Source organism: Podarcis pityusensis, assembly GCF_964106645.2.
Source record: "Podarcis pityusensis genome assembly, chromosome: 4".
NCBI lineage: Eukaryota > Metazoa > Chordata > Lepidosauria > Squamata > Lacertidae > Podarcis > Podarcis pityusensis.
In genome coordinates this window covers 41,743,564-41,763,304 of record NC_138027.1, presented here as the reverse complement: position 1 = coordinate 41,763,304, position 19,741 = coordinate 41,743,564, and the positions used below count along the sequence as shown (strand labels likewise).

Genomic DNA, 19,741 nt, shown 5'->3' with positions numbered 1-19,741 from the left:
TTAGATGAAAACTAATAAAAAAATAAAAATTATTCATTAAAGTAAGAGTGTCAGATTAGGACCTGGGAGACCAGGGTTCCAATCTCCACTTGGCGACCTTGGGCCAGTCACTTCCTCACAGCCTAACCTACCTCACAGGGTTATTGCGGGGGTTAAATGAGTGAGAGAACCATACACGCCACACTGAACTCCTTGGAGAAAAATGTGTGCAGTATAAATCCAGTAAATAATTAAATAAATAGTAAATAAATAAATAAATATAGAGTGATGAAGAATACAATCAATCAGCAACAGTATCTGGAAGGGCAGAATTCCCCCTATCCCTGCCACTTATGGAAGACCTTCATCTGAATTAGAATGGCTTTAGGACATGTGGATTTCTCCAGAGTAGTTTTTGCACTTGAAGACAAGAATAGAACCCAAAGAACATTGAACTTGTAAGCACTGTTCCTAAGGGGAGTTTTCTATGAACTTTTAACCTCTTCCTCATAACATTAATTTCTAAGACTCTATTAGACAGGGTCCAGAAATGGAAAATGTGTAATATAAAAACTCAAATGATCCTTTGCAGGCGAAAAGCAGCAGAAATCCAAAAGTCCCCATTTCAAATCTCACCTCTGCCATGAACTCAGCAGGAGGCCTTAGGCAAGCCACCCTCTTCCTGCTCCAGTCCCCTCATCTGCATGATGGGCAATAAGAATACTGACTTACCTTATGGAAGCCCTCCAGATGTTTGGTTTGGCTGAGGCTGATGGGAATTGTAGGCCAAAACATCTGGAGGGCCCCAGGTTTGTGAAAATTCCCATACAGGATTCTTGCAGAGGTTACTAGATTAACATGTAGTGTTCTGAAGAATTGAAATTGCTACGCACATGTTAAATATTACTATTGAACTGTAAGACATCAGGCAGATAAGGAGGAGTTGCTGTTTAAGTACTTATTTTTGCTCTCAGTATTCTTGTGGGAATTATCTGTTGCCTTTTTGGAAGGAAAAGGGATCCATTTTAATACTTTTGAAACATTAAACAAAAGAAAGTTTAAGATTGCCTCTCATGGGAAAATGATGAAAGTTACTGACCATACAGTCTGATGCCCACCCCACTATGGGGCTTGGCTATGGACCATCATCATCATAGTCTCCTCCTCCTCCTCCTCTCTCCCAAGTAATCTGTTTTGCTGGCTTAGGGGAGGTCGTCCTTCTAAGTACTTGCCAGGCACTTCTAATCCCAAGCAAAACCGGGTGTCCACAGCATTAGCTTTCAGCACAATAGGGGAAGGGCAGGCTAATGAAACCCACCCTCCAGCACTGCAGGTGGCTCTCATCTTAGGCCACTTGGCAGCTCCTGGGGCCAGGCACTGGTCCAAGTGCTGGCACTGGCAGTGCATGTGACAGCTGCTCATTCATGAGGAATCGCTCCCATGCGTAGCAGCTGAGCCAAGTGCATGGCTAGAGCAAGATCCTCGGGGCCTGCGACAATTTAAGCATACAATTTGACATTGCAGGCACTGGTAGGGAGTCGTCCTTTTGACAGCTGGGTGGCATCAACAGGGAGAAGAGGAGGGAAGCTCTGGTAGCAGCGCCTCGAAGCCATCAACACAGGACATTGAAGTCACACTTTCAACACAGTTTACTACAGCTCTCTCGTGTAATGTATAAAACATTTAGTGCAACATGGTACAAAGTTCTTTAATAATAATAATAATAATAAAAATCCCACACTGTTTCCCCACATCATGCAAAGGTAGCTTGTTCCTTTTCCTCTGGGTTTATTGGCAGAGAAAAAGTTGTCCATAAAGCTTCTTATAGGCAGTGTCCAACGTTTTGAAAAGAAACGAGATCCTAAAACTGGGCAGCAACTTGGCAGCGTAATGGACAAGTCCTCTGCAAGGTAATCTGTGTGATCATCGGTGCTGCTAAAGGGACAGTCCTCCCACTTGTGTCTACTGGCTTTGATAAAACACCTGCATATTTTCCAAGAGTCCACAGCCACAGACTGGAATGACTGGCCGCTGGAGGCCGCTGTGGGACAGCTTTCCGTAGACTGAAGGAGCTGGGAGGGGAAGGGAAGGACTGCTGGTTATATAGAGAAGCATTGATGCTACTAGGTCAGTACAACAGATTTTTCAACGCGAAGATAAAGAGCAATGTTCTTTAGGGCAGGAAATCATCTTGCTGACTTGTTTCCTTTTTAAGAGCTGAATTGAGTTAGAGCTCCTGCCCCGAAGCAGTATATGTACAGGACATTTTACATTTATAAAACAACAGACACAACCTAGGGGCTCTCTTTCTGCTTTGCTCTTCATTCCCATTCACTTTTTTTGTTTCCTCCCTTCTGAATACACTAGGAAGGCAAGGAGGGTGGAAGGGTGTGTGCGTTCTCAAGTTACACACATGGAGGGGATTTTAATCTAGGAATAATAGTTTGCAGAGGCATATTTGGTCCGGGGAACATTCTGAATGCTTTACTGGAATGCTACAAAGCCCTCCTTTGCGAAGGAAAGAAGATGATTTTTTGAAGAAGCATTAAAGCTTGGGTTTACCCAGCAAGTTTACCCAGAGAGTAAGTGAGGTGAACATGTGCAACCAGCCGCCTGGCGGAACACATGGGTGACATAAAACCTCTGCGTGGACACATACCACTCGCAAAGCACCATTAATTAAAGCAAATGCGTTTATCTCCACAAGATGCTCTGATAGGGGCAATCAAAATTTACGATGCCACTCCACGGGAAGAACGCGCTCTGCTGCCCACCCCCCTCCCCGTCAGCCTCCTCCTGCCAAAGCAGCTAAGCAGACTGGCATGTGTGGCTGGCAGCATGTGCCCTTGCGTAGATTCGGTTGTCTCATGAAAAAGGTTGCAACTAGCTGCCAGGAAGACTTTTAGGAAGACAGCAAAACAGCCATTTTCTAGGAAGCACAACTTTACCCCCTTATCCTAGAGACCAGAACGAGGGGATGTAAGAGTGCTGGTCCACCAGGTATAACAAGCATTTCCAAAACAGCAGAGGAGGAGCACAGCTGGCTTACTCTGGCAGAAAGTAGGCACCCTGCCTTTACTGAGCCCCAACATTGTTAACACCATGTCTTTCACAGAAAGAACAGCAGGGATGGTTTTGTTTTTTGGCCACAGCGTGTCCTTGAAGTCCACTTATTGTGGCTTCTGCAGGGCTGTGAGGAATGGTGGTGAAGGGTGTTGCACCTGGAGAAATAAAGCTGAAGAAGCAAAATGGCACACATAACGAGAGAGAGAGGAGGCTATTCAGAGGCCCTTGCTTGCCTGGTGAAAATTCCTTGGGGTTGTTAGTGCAACTGGAAGTAAAACTTGGGTCAACGTGTCCACACATTCTCTGCCCTGTGTTTCGGTATCCCAGAACTAAGTCGGAGCCAGGCCCACTTAAAGAGGCAGCCACCTCCCCACTTCCTAAATCATTACTTTGGTCAGTTTGAATGTCTTTTAAAAGTTCAGGTTTCCACCCCTGCAGTCTCCAGAGGCGTGGCAGTGGGGTTTAATAAAACCCAGAGGGCAACCAAATGCCTTTCTAGTAAACAGAACTGTGTATAGGCAGCAGTACTGGGGGGAATCAAGGCTCATGGGCTGTACCTCAGTGACACATACACACACAGGCCGTTGCTGGATTGCAAGTGACACAAGCAATTCAGTTGTGGTGCCAATGGCAAAACAACCTTATATGCATTTTCCGTCCCTAAAACAAATCAGAAACACCTGGAGACGGAGGGAGGTGGCAGAGGCTCTCTGCCCTGGAAGAACTGTTTGCTGCTTGGACTATAGGAGCAGTTTTGGTGCTATTCTCTCCCAGAGCAATAGGCAGCCCATTCAGTCCTTTCTGGCCGTCTCCCAATACCAAGGCTCAAGTTCTGTCAAACCCAGCCCATTTGATAAAACAAGCTTCCTCAAAAAACAACGCGCCCAGCTTTGGCACAACAAGAGCTCCAACAAAATCAATGCACTCTGGGGATTGTCCTCTGCATAATAATACAAGAAGAATATTGTGTGTCTTTGAGCAACAGAATTACAGGCCAAAGGACAACCGATGAGAACTGATAGAGGGGGAAAGCCCAGTTAGAAAAAACCACTATATACAGTGAACACATGGACCTTCCATCTCCCTTTGCAGTTGGGCTGGGTCTTCACAAGCATTCTGGGGTGCCTGAGTTCTTCCAGTCCCAGAAGTTCAGAGGGACCTCATGGTGGAGCTGAGTTGGGATCCAAAAAAGTACAAAGGTTGAATAAAAAGACAACAAAAACACTTCCTTTGGGTTCCAGGTGCATCTTCACCTCTCTGTGGGTCTCTCACTTTTAATCTATAGTTCCTGGGTGGATGCTGAGGACAGGAGGCTCCAGGCAAGTGGGCGAGTAGTTCAGGTGTGGCTCTTTGATCCACAGCAAGGGGACTCCGTTCTTGCCTTCGGAATTCTTGCTGGAATTCCTGCTTTTGAATCGCACCAGCAATATGGTGATGATGAGGATGCCGAAGATGGGGAAGGGGTAAAAGAACACAAAGTAGAAGAGGGAGTCATTGGAGCAGATGACGGACTGTAGAGACGAGCCTGGAAGAAGTTCACACAGGGAAGGGGGGAAGAGTTAAAACATTCAGAGCAAGGAAACTTCACTTTCTGAGCACCTGAGCCTAATGGCCACTAAGCAAAGGCAACGGTGGCTTAAATGGGGGACCAAGACAAGCCGAACTATGTGCAGCAGCTTGGCTTTTCTGCCTCAATACACCAAACTTTTATTTTGTTTACCCTGTGGAATGGGCACTAAAGTGGGAATGATTTTTTTTAGATTCTCTGCTCCTAGGAAAAGGGCTCTGTCCTAGCTCTAATCTGTTTAAAACACACACATGGATACACAATGCAAAGGCTACAGCCTGTTATACTCAGAATTTTAGGATGTAAACTTGAGCCGAGCCTTGGAGATCAAGAGTGGTGTCATGCCTATTTTGCCTGGCACTGGGCCACTAGAGCATAAAGAGAGAGCTCCTGCTACACAGAGGTGGAGAGGGAGGTTGTAGTCCTCCAGCTGTTGTTATCGACTCCAACTCCCATCATCCCTAGCTGGCAATGCCAATGGTCATGGATGATGCAGGTTGTAGCCCAGCAACAGCTTGGGTTGGGCCACAGATTGCCCACTTTCATAACTCTAGGTTGTGTCCACTTGCAACGAGGCATCTGAAGATGGTGGGAACATGCACAGAGACTGGTTAGCTTCTCTCACTGTACAGACATAAATGCACAGACACTCATTACAAAGCCTCTTTGTCTAAAAGCTGGTGGGCTGTCCTACATTTGGAATGCAACAGGTGCCCCATTGGGCTGCAGGAGACGTGCGTTGTGTCATCACAATACATACTCGCCCCTCTCAGCTGATTCAAGGAAAGCTTCAGCTGTTAATCGGCTACATAGAGTGCCACAGGCACTATTATTCTGCAAGTTGCTTCTATGCTCCACCCAGTGAAGTTTGGAACTTCCATATGGTTTCACCCTTGCAACACGCAGCATGATATATGTAATTCTCAACCCTAAACACATGAGCAGAATTTGCAGGTGTTACCAGGAACAGCTGACGGATTATAGCAAGATGCGAAACAGAACATTCTCTAAGAGTAAGGAGACTCACCCAAGCCCATGCCTTTTAAGGCCCAACTGTAATCAACGGTGAGCAAGCCCTGACAGCATTGCCAAATTGGGAACTTCTCAACCAAAAGAACCACTGTCTCTGTTAAGTTCTGGCTTCCTAACAAAACTGAAATTCCAAGATCTACCCCATTAGCTGATATTCTGAAAAACCTTAGCCAATTTCGCTCCCTTCAAGCTGTATTGCCCCTGGGCCTCTACACACAAAATCTTCCCCCCTCCTAAAATGCTCACCATCACCTCACCTGAGTCTTGCACATAAACAGCCATAAGGCCGGAATCCTCCTCTGCAAGTTTGTACCATGCTCCCCTGGGGTTGGGCAGCCACTCTTCCACCCGGCAGGAGTAATTGCCAGCATCTGTAGACCCTGCTTGCAACACAGTCAGCCGATAGAGCACGGCCGAGAGCCTCTGGAAGCGCAGCCGGCCTTCCCAGGGGCTGGCTTCTCTGCTGAAGATGGCATCCTGGCCTACTCTTAACAAGGCCTCTCTTTCTTCTGCATACTTGCGACCAGCAGGCCCACTTTTCTCTTTAATCTTCACGCTGAACCACGTCACGGCAAAGCGGGAGTCCCGGCTGGAGAGGGAGAGGATGTTGCAATCCAGATGGAACTGCCCCTGCTCTGTCACGGTGAGGTTGGCCATGGTTGTGTCCACTTGCAACGAGGCATCTGAAGATGGTGGGAACATGCACAGAGACTGGTTAGCTTCTCTCACTGTACAGACATAAATGCACAGACATGGCTTCTTCAGGAGGCCTGATCACTGGCCAGCTAAGCAGGACTTAATCTCCCTCAAATTGGAACGGAGTTTGCCTGTGACGGCTCTCTCCTGTCTTCAGGACTAACAGATCCAAAGAGGGAGGAGAAATGGAAAAGAGCAGCCTTTATGGATGCACTGCATACTTTTAGACCATTAAGGAAGGAACTGTCGGGAAACAAAGGGTTTGAGAAGAGAGTAAGCCCACGATGCAAACAACGCAATGGGCGGGACTGTGCAGCCTCTTTTATTACACTGATTGCAACTTGCTGACAATGAGCTGACGGCCATGTCTCTGTCCCAATCAAGACATCCTCTGAGAAAGACAAGAAGTTGCTGTGTGGCCTATTCTTTACTCCAAGAGCCACCATTATAGAAAGTCATGATGTAACTGGAGATTCTGCAAAAAAAATTATTCTGCTCTCCAGCCAGAAAGAGCTCCTAGAGTAGCTTACAAATAAGCTTGAGGTATCCTGTTGAAGGGTGGTATTTGCATTAACAGGAAGGGCATGGCTACTAGGCTCCTGACACCTCTAGTAACATTCAAATGAGGGAGATCATGACTAAGGGCTGCAGTAAGGGCATTATTTATAACACAGCCCCTCCCCACCCCCACGTCTTGTTCACCATTACTGGAGCTGTGTGGGATAGGACCCCAGGGAGCAGCAGAGATGCCACTCCTGGGACATAGGAACTGGCACCAAAACGCAGCCAAACATTTTCAAGGGTGGAATTTCATAAGCTCTAGAACACAGCAATAAGCACAAGGACTGCTCAATATAGTGCATTGGTAACATTTGCTGCAAGACATAAGGTGGGGGAATATAAGATACGTTATTAGAAATATGACAATACTTATACTGTACATTCACATTGCACTTATTAAAAAAAAACCATTTCTTATATAATTAAGAATACAACCAACTGTATATTAATAAAGCCTCATCAATCTTTCCCCCTCCTTCAGAGTTTGTACTATTTCACTGGCCTTAGGGTTGGAAAATCTGATCAACAGCCTCAAAGGATGTTTTTGGGAGAAGCAGAGAATTCATAAAAGCAAATGGACAGGACAAGAATTCCTGATGTGTACCTTTGTACACATTGTGTACCTTTATACACATTTAATTATTTTTGAACCGTGTGAGTCAAAAAGTTTATGGGGCATAATGATTCCCACCACCTCTTATTCCTCACAACTCAAAAGTAGCTGTTAAGGTTTCCACCCTCAAATTAGAACCATTGGTCTATCTTGGGGCTGTAACAGGTCATCTGAGAACTTTCAGCCCAAAAGGAAGATTTTGGAAGCTTAGTTGCAATGTCTGCAGCGTTCGCAATTACTAATGCCTGGAGACAACTCTTTCCCCACAGAGACAATTAGCTCTTTCTTCTTTGGCCTGAAAAATGTTTCTCTAGCAAAGATGTTAGTGATAAGATTTTCACGTTCTCCCAAGAGCTGGCTTGCAAATCCTGTCCTCAGCCCTGGAAAATCTTATTCAATCGCAAGCTACGCTTTGGACATTCCACAGGCACCAACCAGTCTGGCTGAAGCATACAGGGACTGTGAGAGGCATCTGCAAGCAGCTGCACCAATTTGAAGGGTATTTCAGAGGCCAAATTCCACCATCTTAAACTTGTGCTGCACGTTAGAAGCTGTGACTGAAATGCATACAGACTTAATTTAAGCACTTCAAAGCCACATTATTTCCCCAGTTCTTAGAAATTTCTTTTGTACTTTCATTTTACCTAATGTAAAACGTTACCCTTGTGGGAAATTGTGTTGCCAGTAAATTCACTGTCAAACTTTCCGCATGGACATCTCACCAGTCAAAATGACTGTGTCCTCATCTTTCCTTCCTATGAACTCTGAGGTTAAAATCTTAACCTGAGCAGCCAATCAAGCATCCAAAGCATACAATTATCTCCCATTAACTCACACACAATATCACAACAAACCAATGTGAGTTTGTAAACAGAAAGCTGTTTTATAACCCTCTCCCCCCCCCAAAAAAAACCCCATTTAATGCATTAAATCAAAACAAGATGACCTTGTTTTCAAAACATGCCTAAGCTTCCTTTGCTCTTGTCAAGCTCTGGGGTTTAGGGGCTTAGAGACCTTGCAATGGGGGGAGGAGATGACAGATCCTTCCTCAGTACCAGGGAAGAGAGGTGGCAAATTTCAAAATCCTAGTAAAGGATCTCTGTGTTTGGAACACGACTGCATTCCCTGTTTCATATTTAGAACAGAGGTTGTGGAGGGTCCTGAAGAAGGTAAAGTATGTATTACCAGCTGCATCCTAGTGGCTTAGTTGTAAATGTTAAGGTGTGATGAATCTAGGCAGAAAAAGAAAGGTGAAAGATATTGACCATGTCCCTACTCCTGTTCCCCAGCTTAAAGGGCGAGTGCCAATATTTACGTAGCCAAAAGAGCACCGCCCATGCACAAGAGGGTGGTAAAGCATGCTTGGGGGAAAACCTCAAGATTTGCAGAACAAACAGAAAAATAACTGAGGAGGTAAAAAGCTCCCGAAACCTGGAAGGGGGAGCAAGGACTGTGGGGTAGAGGGAAAGGGGAGAGGACAGAAGTAGGGAGAGAACAAAGATACAGCTGCCCCTAAATACTCAGCCTAGGCAACTTGTCTTTCTCCAAATATTAAGCTGCAGTTCCTGTATCTATATGGTGTGCAGTAGGGAGAGGCACTCTGTATATTATAGCAGCTGGATGTTTCTCACAGCAAGTTCCCTCACCATAAGCAGTGGTTGAGCTTTTCTTTCTTGGTGGCCCAAAGCCCCGGACCTACAGATAACTTTACCTGGCTGTTTCACCACAATGGTTGTCAGCCCAGACAGGTCCTCTGCCCGTTTGTACCATGCATTTGTGGGACCCAGTATCCACTCCTCCACCCGGCAGTCGTAGGTCCCGCTGTCCTGCACAGTCATGTTCTGGATGGTGAGCAGGTAGAGGCCTGGAGAGGGGCTTTCCAAGCGCAGCCGGCTCTTCAGATCGTTCAGGGCTGACAGCTCTCCGTATAACAGGGTGGCCTGGCGAGTCAGCTTGAGCACTGCTTCTTTTTCCGGGTGACCCGATTTCCACACATACCATTCCACAGACAACTGGGAAGCCTGGCTGCTCCGGTTGGTAACCAGGCACTCTAAGGTCACCCATTCATTCTCCAGGATTGTGATGTTCTTCTGAGTCTGGTTCACTTCCAAAAGGTTATCTGGGGGTTTTTTTGGGTGGGGGGGAGAAGAGGAAAAGCAACAACATAAAATTAAAAAGAAAACCAGTTGACAATGCAACAGGACTTAAGCAGTAGTCTTTGTTTTATACTGCTTCAGCTCAGCATTATATATTTGCTTTTAATGGTATTAATCTAAAGAGATCCCTCCAGGATAAGGTCATTGGGTTCCTTTGTGCTCCGCACACTGTTCAGGGTGGCCCTGAAATTGGAAGAACAATAAGGCATTTTTGTCCTCCATGCAATCTGCAGACACAATACCTACTAATAAGATTTAGGGATTGCAAATGTACCAAACCAGACTATTTGGAATATCAGCAGCAGGTCATCACCAGGGATTAGGAACTTCCTTTACAGCTGGCCTTAATTGGACACAACTTCCTCCAGACTGGCTGCCTGGAGCTCTTTTATACCGATTTAGTGTGATTTGCTCTACAGTGCCAACCACATCACAATGTGATTTCTTGAATAGCATGGGCTCTGATTTTTCTTGCAGGCTTCTCGCCTCTTTCTACAGAACTGAGGTTGAGAGGACTTTCTTCAACAAATGCAAGGACTGAAATGCAAAATGCCACAATATACTCCATCGCAGTGAAAGCATTAAACACCACTTGAAGCTCTCCAAATGCAGCGCCAGCTAGTTACTGAGGACTAGCCACACCTTGGGCCAGTTACTGAATCCCCTGGCACACACAGAAACCCTGATATTGTACGGCCTGGAAATTCAGGTCCCAGCCTAACTTGTGGGAAACTTCCCTATGTGCTTTTGTAATATTGAGGATTATTTTTCAATGCTGAGAAAGCAAACGGCCCTGGCTCCTTCCTCTTTGCTTCCTGTGTCAAAACAGTGACCTGTTGTTCTTTCCCAACTCTGCTGGGCCTGATATGAAAAAGCAGGTTGTCCTTCAAGGACAAATGTTTAGATGTCAACACAAAGCCTTCTGGAGCAATGCTTAGCTGCTGGGAATTGCCAGCCATCCCAGGCTCTGCTCTATAATAGACCTCACCTTTCTGCCTCTCTATTTGTTGGCTGGCGGTTCATTGATTTATTCAACACTTCCTTACTTCCTTCACTTTCCATTCCTGTCAGGGAAAGGATCGCCCCTTAGCAGCCAACTTCCCTCTTCATTAAACTCTCATTTCTAAGAGCTCAGCACACGAGAACAGAAGCCATCACTCCACATCACCATTGGGACCCAGGCAATAAATAAAATTAAAGTGTACAGGAGGGGAGGAATTTGACACAGAGCTTTCCCAAGCAAACAGATACCTCTCCATCTGATCACTATCAATGAGATACCATCTCAGAGGCATAGAAGACCGTCTCCTTCCATTAAAGCCTGTTTGAGCAAACAGGGGGAAACACTTCCTTGCTCATGCACCAGGACCATGAAAATCTAGACTCCTGTAGTCAGAAACAGAGGCATTCTCAAAGCCAGAGGTTTTATAACAGCCTTCCCCAACCTAAGAGTAAAGGTACCCCTGACCTTTAGGTCCAGTTGCGGACTCTGGGGTTGCACGCTCATCTCGCTCTTTGGGCCGAGGGAGCTGGCGTTTGTCCGCAGACAGCTTCTGGGTCATGTGGCCAGCATGACTAAGCAGCTTCTGGCGAACCAGAGCAGCACATGGAAACACTGTTTACCTTCCTGCCAGAGTGGTACCTATTTATCTACTTGCACTTTGATGTGCTTTCGAACTGCTAGGTTGGCAGGAGCAGGGACCGAGCAACGGGAGCTCACCCCGTCGCGGGGATTCGAACCACCAACCTTCTGATCGGCAAGCCCTAGGCTCTGTGGTGTAGACCACAGCACCACCCGCATCCCCAACCTAGTGCCCTCCCAATGTTTTGGACTACAACTCCAATCTTCCCACACTGGCTCAAGGCTGATGGCAGCTGGAGTCTAAAACATCCAGGTGAGGAGCTAGGTTGGAGAAGGCCGTTTACAGGCTTTCCCCATTAACCACAGTCTGCAAACAGTATTATCAGTTGTGTCCTGAAATACTTTCGAATAGCAAAAGCAGCAGTCTGGTGCAGGCAGGGCAGGGTGGCGTTGCTCACTTGCCTTCCCCACCCCAAGCATCAATGTCAGTTCCTGAGTGGGAGAGGGGGGAAGTGTGGGGAGCTCAGCGCAGTGCGGGTATGGTGGTGGGGCTATTCGGATGCTCCTGCTGGCAAACCCGCACTGCGCTGAGCCAACCCATGCCTCGCCCTCCTCTCTCTCAGGAACTGGCATGGATGCTTGGCACTGGGAAGGCAAGAGAGCAACGCCACCCTGTCTGTGATGCCCCACTGACTGCTATTGAGAAGCAGGAGATCCTGAGCTATACATAGGTTGCCAGAGTATGAATATGCAGGAGAACATGATCTTGCTGCGAGAATTTACTGAAGGCATATTGCCCTTTCTTTCTCTCAGATTTGCTCTCCTAAATTTCCTGCGACGTGCAGAAGAATGGAAATGGGGCTACAGTGACACTCCCGCACGGATGTGTCCGTACAGCAAACATGCAGTGGGGCCAAGATACATGCTTATGGTGGGAACAGAGGCTTAACTTTCCTTTGGGAATTTGCCAGGCAGAGTGTGCAGACAGGAAGTTGCTGCGGTTCAGGAAACAGCTATAGACATGAAGTCTTAGGCAAGCTTCAGACATGGCAAGTGAGTTATACCTGGCAACTTGACAGTGACTTCCGTCCGGCCAGACACTTCCTCAGCCAGCTTATACCAGGCATGGTTGGGATTGAGCAGCCACTCTTCCACGTGGCAGTAATAGCTGCCGCTGTCGCTGACCTGGGCTCTCTGGACTGTGAGGCTGAAGAGCCCCCCGGACAACGACCTCTCAAACTGCAGCCTCCACCTCAGCCCCTCTTCCTCAGCATAGGTGCCGTACTCAAAGACAGAGTTGTGGGTGGTCTTCAGGATGAGCTTCCCGTCTGTGTCCGATGGTCTGTGGACATACCACAGGACGGCAAAGTGGGAGTCCGGGCTGGTCTGAGACTTCACAGAGCAGTTCAGGGGAATGGGCTTGTTCTCCACAAGGGTGATGCTCCGCTTGGATTTGCTGACCTGCAGCTTTGTCACTGGGGGAAGGGGATTGGGGGGGGGCACAAAAGACAAAGTTTAAGGCAAACAACAACCACCACCATTCAATTATTTTTATTTGTTTACTTTTTCATTCCAACCTATGTATACGATGCCTCTGCACATGTGAAGAGTGCCTTTCTTTCACCAAAATTCACCATGTCTGGGAATTAATTTTCTTTCTTTCTTTCTTTCTTTCTTTCTTTCTTTCTTTCTTTCTTTCTTTCTTTCTTTCTTATTCTATCTGCATCTGTTTATAGAGGTGGGGAACTCCTTTTGGGCCCAAGGCCACCCTTCCAGGGGATACATGCCAGTGTTGGGCGAGGCCATAAGCAAAAGTGGGTGAAGCTATGGATGTGATTTGCCTTCATACAGAGCAGGCATAGGCAAACTCGGCCATCCAGTTGTTTTGGGACTACAACTCCCATCATCCCTAGCTAACAGGACCGGTGTCCAGGGATGATGGGAGTTGTAGTAAAACATCTGGAGGGCCGAGTTTGCCTATGCCTGATACAAAGGACTACACTTCAGCCACAAGGTTTCTACAGCATACAGGCACACCTGTTCCATGTTCCACCAAAGCAAGCAATAGGTGTTTCTCCCAGTTCAAAGGCACATCCCAGAAAGACAAAAGCACCCAATAAGGGCACAGAGCTGGGCTGATGAGCCGCAGTGCTTGGGGAGAGCCCTGAGTGACAGAGAGAGAGAGAGTCTTGGGGGACACATTTGCCCCCAGCTTTGAGGTTCCTCACACCTGGGTTTATACAAATCTACCTAAAGGTAAAGGACCCGTGGATGGTTAAGTCTAGTCAAAGGCGACTATGGGGTATGGCGCTCATCTTGCTTTTCAGGCCGAGGGAGCCGGCGTTTGTCCACAGACAGCTTTCTGGGTCATGTGGCCAGCATGACTAAACCACTGATTGCTTCAGCCTTGATTAACTTCTCTGAATGTGTCAGCAAACAGAAGATGGAGTTAGCTGAGAAGTTAATTATTCCAGGATAACCAATCATGAAAACAAACTCTTAGCAGACTTTACAATTAACTGTGAGTTTGAAAGGATAATTGTGTGGGTGTGGGTGTGGGTGTTTTAGAAACCCCTGTATACTGTACCCATCCATGTCAATATGTAGATCATCCCAAGTTTTATAAACAGTTCTTCATTGATCATTAAAAAAATATATCAGAGAATCCTACAGCAGTGGCAAAACAGGAAATATAATGCAATCCCCATCTCACTTGTGTCTGTTCCTAAACTGTTCCCTGGAGGAACAGACGCTACAAAAAATGGAACTCACAATTCTCTCTAACTGTAGGTCTGGGATTTCATCGTAACGAAACCGAAGACAAAAAAATGTTGATATAATATGGAACAACACACACACACACACACACACACACACACACACACAGTTTGACACCAGCACATTGCTACAAGTTTCAAAAGGAGAGAGGGCACCCTCCCTGGAGTCTTTCAAAAACTCCCCAATTCCGTTAACCCTTCCATGCCAGACTGCTTTGGAGGGAATGGAGATAAGGTGAGGCACAAAACATTCTGATAAAAAAGCACTCTCGTGACAATAGAACTTTGCTTTTCCTAATACAGCATGCAAGGTTTATGCATCCTGGCAACACATTAAGAAGTTCCCCTGGAGCCTATATTGCCGCTGGCTTTAATCAGTATGCTAATAAAGACTAGATAGCTGTGCTCTGCAATGACATGACATATAGAGGAAAGGAGCCCTCATCTCCTCTCTCTAGGGAGCTTGCTTTAATAGGGAGGCTTAGGCTCATACTGCTGAGTAGATACTTTCCACCTTATTAATTTTAGGAGAATAACCTCAGCCACCAAGAGGGGGCAACGTGACCCAGTGCACCTTCCTGGCTGGTGCCAAGAAGAAAAACGTTATTTCATGTCTCTGCCAGTGCTTGGGAGTCCTTGGGATGAAAAAGCAACAAGGGAAAGGAACCAATTCACAGAAATTCTACTCCTCCTACTGCTGCCCCCCCTCCCTTGCTAACAGTTTATTTTTAATTGGTACCGGATTATTTTCTGGCACTGTTGCTAAGGAAACCTCAGTTGCTATAGTAACTGTATATGTTAAATGGGCAGCCTATATCTGCTAATAAAGTACCACACAAACACTCCAGCGGAGCCATGGTGTGTGTTCACACACATGTGCACATGCTGAGCATGCTTCCCCCCCTGGTTTTTTTTTGGGGGGGGCATTTTGCTGTGGCATTCAAGATTTTTGAAGTCCTCTTCCATTTTATTTCCTCTGAGTTGTAATAAGATGGAAACACGTGGCAGTCTCTGCTCTGCATTCACATGCTGGGTGTTTGCTTCTGCAGACTGGAATGGTTGAGCTAATGAGCTGTCTGTGCTGGCAAAAGACAGACCTTGCAAGGTTTATTGTTCATACCAAGTTGGGGTGGCCCCTTTGCGCCACCATAAGCCCCCCCTCTTTCAATTATAGCTGCCCATGTACAGTGGTACCTCGGGTTAAGAACTTAATTTGTTCCGAAGGTCCGTTCTTAACCTGAAACAGTTCTTAACCTGAGGTACCACTTCAGCTAATGGGGCCTCCCGCTGCTGCCGCGCCACCAGCGTGCGATTTCTGTTCTCATCCTGAGGTAAAGTTCTTAACCTGAAGCACTATTTCTGGGTTAGCGGAGTCTGTAACCTGAAGCGTTTGTAACCTGAGGTACCACTATATTGGGAACAGCTAAAAACATATCTTGCAAATGGTGGGCAGGGCATGCTCCGTGCGGTAGTGAGATCAGACATGTCTCACCGCTTCCAATTTCAGGGGCCCCCAGGGTCCTTGTCAGACAGAGAACAACCAAAATCCTGGAGCCATGACTCTTATAATTACATATAACTGAAGAACCTCTCTTGGACTTCTTGGATGGAAAGCAAAAGGAATGAGTAAGCATTGCCTGGATTGAAGACTGGGAAAACATCGGCAGAGGGAGGAATAAATGGATATTACTCTAAACTGAACATCGGATTAGGATGAGGAACACTTGCTAACACAACTGACAGATGGATAGCTGGAAGTCATTTCTATCTATCTCTCTTTCTCTTAGTATTTTGTTATTATTCTTATCTTTCTGTCTTTCGGCATTCTATTATTATTTCAGAGAATCGTAGAGTTGGAAAGGACCCTGAGGATTCTCTTGTCCAATCCCTTGCAATGCAGGAATATGCAGCTGTCCCATATGGGGATTGAACCTGCAACCTTGGTGTTATCAGCACCATGCTCAAACCAAGTGATCTATCCAGGCTCAGAATGATTTCTCTTAATATTCCTACTTGTTATATTTGCATGCAGATGAAGATGATTGATAGTTTGCAGGACCTTGTGTGAGAGACAGGGAAAGGGAGAACTGGGAGGGTACATCATTTTCTGTATGGGACAAAAAATGGGATATACTTGTGATAGAGAATCTTATATTTTTCTTTCTTCTTTTCTTTTTGTTATCTTGGTGTGAGTTGGTGTGTCTTTTATTGTACTGTGAAATTTTTTTAATGAAACTTTATTTAAAACAAACAAACAAACAAACAAACAAACAAACAAACCAATATCCTGGAGCCAGCACTGATTTCCAACCCATGTTAAACTCAGCACTGAGCTGGTTGCGCGTTTAGCTCTGCTTTCTGAGCCTCTGCACTTTTAACACAATACCAGTTCTTCCAAGGTTTGAAAGGAGAAACCATGCATACCTATCATAATACTGTGCCAGAAACACATCTGCGTTATGGAAAAGGGCATATTCCATGGGGCAAGTACACTTTGCCACTTAAGTGTTTGCAATTATTACTCACTCCAGACATGCATCAAGGTACGATGCTGAGTTATACACTGACACGTATGGGTGGCAAATTTGGGATTTTATTTCTGCCTGCATCATTGTAGTCAGCGATGGAATCATGACTGAACACCAGCTCTTGTCTAAGAAACATGCCATGCACCAAGAAATAAAGAACAGGGAGACAATGTGAAGAGCCACTAGCTGCACATTGCTTTGGGCAGATGTATCTGAAAGGCACAGAGACACCAAGCACATCAAAAGCCATAGCTGCTTCTGTGTTTCAGGTGGCTCAGCTTGTAGCAGCTTCCCCTACACAGCAAACCAATTTCACGTGTGGAGTAACACAGTTAACCAGTGGCTGCTGCTGAGATGCCAGGAGACCAAAGCCTTTCCGCAACACCTGCTCAATAAGTTCTGGGGAAATAAAGCAAGGACCTGAGAGGAAATCATACTTATGCCTGTTCATTCCTAATCCAATTGCTACACGATCACTTGGTGACCTGGAGGAGTTGAGCAAAGGAGAAGTTAAGCAAAAATAGTAAAGGGCATTAGGCACAGCTTATGTGGACATTAGGTTATTCCCAATACCACCTGCTACTGCACCATTTTAACTATTTTTTGTCTAAGCAGCAAGGTTGCTTAAACTTGGCAAGGTGTAACAAGTCAAAACATGTTAAATATGGGATTTAAGATTAGCTGTGAGCAGTTATGGTTCCCTTGGCCCCAGGGCAGAATGCAATTGCTATCTCTCTACACACAAAAGAGGCCGTCTGGGGACCAAGAAGTGAAGAATGACCTTATCGGAAGCTACTGAGGGAATTTGGCAAGGAGAAATGTAATTATCTACTGGAATTTGTCCGCAGGGATTCAGACTCCCTCCTCACACATCCTTGCTCTTGCAACACAGGAGAGGAACTCCGACTTACAAGTGGCCAACACACACAGTTTTATTTCTTTGGAATCATCTGCAGTTGGCAAGCAGCTCTGTTATGCCTGTACAGTGGTACCTCTGGTTATGTCCGTTCTTAACCTGAAGCACCATTTTAGCTAATGGGGCCTCCTGCTGCCGCCGTGCCGCTGGAGCACGATTTCTGTTCTCATCCTGAAGCAAAGTTCTTAACCCAAGGTAATATTTCTGGGTTAGCGGAGTCTGTAACCTGAAGCGTATGTAACCCGAGGTACCACTGTACTAGTAGTTTGGGGGCTATATCAGAGTCACCAGAACAGGCTATAACAGTATTCAGTGTGGGGTTGTTGTTTTTTAAATAGCTCTTTCACTTAGGTGTTCCTTTTTTAAAAAAAAATAATATGCAGGAGACCAGGGCCCTGTGGGACTTGACGTCCTTCCGCGGAGCCTGCAAGACGGAGCTGTTGCGCCTGGCCTTCGGTCTGGGCCCAGTTTGACCCCCCCCCCCTTACGGGACTCTGTACCTCTTTGGCCCTTTTATTGGCTCATGTGGGACCAACATGGATAGCTGGCCCTGATGAATACTTGAGGTTCTATGGTTATAATTTGTGGGCAGTCATTAAATTTTATCTAATTTTTAAGCTGTATTTTAATCAATTGTTTGATTGTGTTTAGCTGGGGAGGGCGGGGTATAAATAAAAATTTACTTAGTTACTTACTTATGAGTTCATAGTTGCAAAACAGTGAAAGTTCTGCAGTCACCATTCCTGTTTTTAAACAGGCGGAAAATTTCATTATTTTTCCAGAAGGCACCTAAGCAAGCCCACTGCTAGCTAAGATCTGAACCCAAGAACAAAGCAATACTCCCACTTCCACTGTATTTTTATAACTGCAGACACATTGTTCAACTTTGCTTCGCCAGTGTATAGTTTTGGGTGGCATGCCATCTGTCTCCTTTATAGTTCCTATTCTGTCTGAGAGAATCACAGAATCGTAGAGTTGGAAGGCTCCCAAGGGTCATCTAGTCCAACCCTTTGCAATGTACGAATCTCAACTAAAGCATCCATGACAGATGGCCATCCAACCTCTGCTTAGAAACCTCCAAGGTCCACAACCCCCTCGAGATAGTCCGTTCCACTGTCAAAGAGGAACCAGAGTAAGAGCACTCTATTTTTATTAATTAAATTAATTAATTTATTAAATTAATTAATTAATTTATTAAATTACTTTTAATTAATTACAAATTCAAAACTGCATGTTTGTATACTCAGTAGGAAAGGGTCACACCTCTTTGTCCTGGATCACTCCCACATGGGCTGCAAGGAGCAAATAGGAAGGCTATGCAGTCTTTGGTGCAAATTGCATTTTCCTCAGTCAGCCATGTATGCAGGCAAGACACTCTGAACTGCAAGCCAGGCTTCCTCAAACTCATCCCTCCGGATGTTTAGAGACTGCAATTCCCATCATCCCTGACCACTGGTCCTGCTAGCTAGGGATCATGGGAGTTGTAGGCCAAAAACATCTGGAGGGCCGAGGTTGAGGAAGCCTGGGCTAAGCAATGACTCCATCTGTGACTGGATGCACCACCCCTTGGGCAACCAATTCCTAAGATAAGTATGTTGGTGAAGATGCACCCTCAGCTTCCTGCCCCTAGAGTGACCTGGCTCTCATAAAATACTTGGATCTGTAGGGCAGAAGTGCCAGACACGAAACATCTCATCTTTTAGGCTTAAAAAACAACAACATCCCTCCCATGTTATATTGCAAGATTAAAGAAAGAGAAAATCAGATCAAATACCGCAAGCTCTCTGCTAGGGATAAACTACAGAGGCAGGACACAGGCTCGCCTCCCATAATTCAACTATTGAGATGATTAATCTTGCCAAAGACACCCTTGGCAAAACATTCTATTTAAAAAAGAAATGGGAGGGAAGCAGAAGGAACTGGTCAAGAACTGAAGGGGAGCTGGGGTGGGAGAGGGGGAAACAGAATGACGATTCGCAGAGCAGCGCCAAAACCAGCAAAGAGTCCCATGGGTTACCACATCTGAGCTCGAAGGGGAGGCAGTCAAAGGCTGCTTTGTCCCACTTTGAAGGCACTCTTCCCCAGAGGCTAGCAATCTTCAAAGACAGCCTTCTCCTGGAGAGAACTTATGAAATATTACAAAGTTTCCCAGAGCTTGCCCTAGTTTTCGGAGCCTCTGACAGAATTTGGCCTTTTTGATGTAAGAGAAGGGAGGGCAACAGGCAAAAATGAAAAAGATACAGAGGGGTTCTTGCGAATCACAGGACA

General features: G+C 45.9%; 1 protein-coding gene across 2 annotated transcripts in view; it reads right to left on the bottom strand.

Annotated features, from left to right (window-relative positions):
* Positions 1–1,610: 1,610 nt before the first annotated feature.
* The window catches only part of IGSF3 (immunoglobulin superfamily member 3), a 120,213-nt gene continuing 102,082 nt past the window's right edge, over positions 1,611–19,741 (bottom strand). For both annotated transcript variants that reach the window (XM_081001494.1, XM_081001495.1), the window contains 4 exons: positions 12,317–12,727; positions 9,226–9,633; positions 5,902–6,327; positions 1,611–4,570 (listed from right to left, as the gene is read on the bottom strand). In XM_081001494.1, the coding sequence (XP_080857620.1) occupies positions 4,320–4,570; positions 5,902–6,327; positions 9,226–9,633; positions 12,317–12,727 (1,496 nt within the window). In that variant the 3' untranslated portion in view covers positions 1,611–4,319. The remainder of the gene's footprint in view (positions 4,571–5,901; positions 6,328–9,225; positions 9,634–12,316; positions 12,728–19,741) is intronic.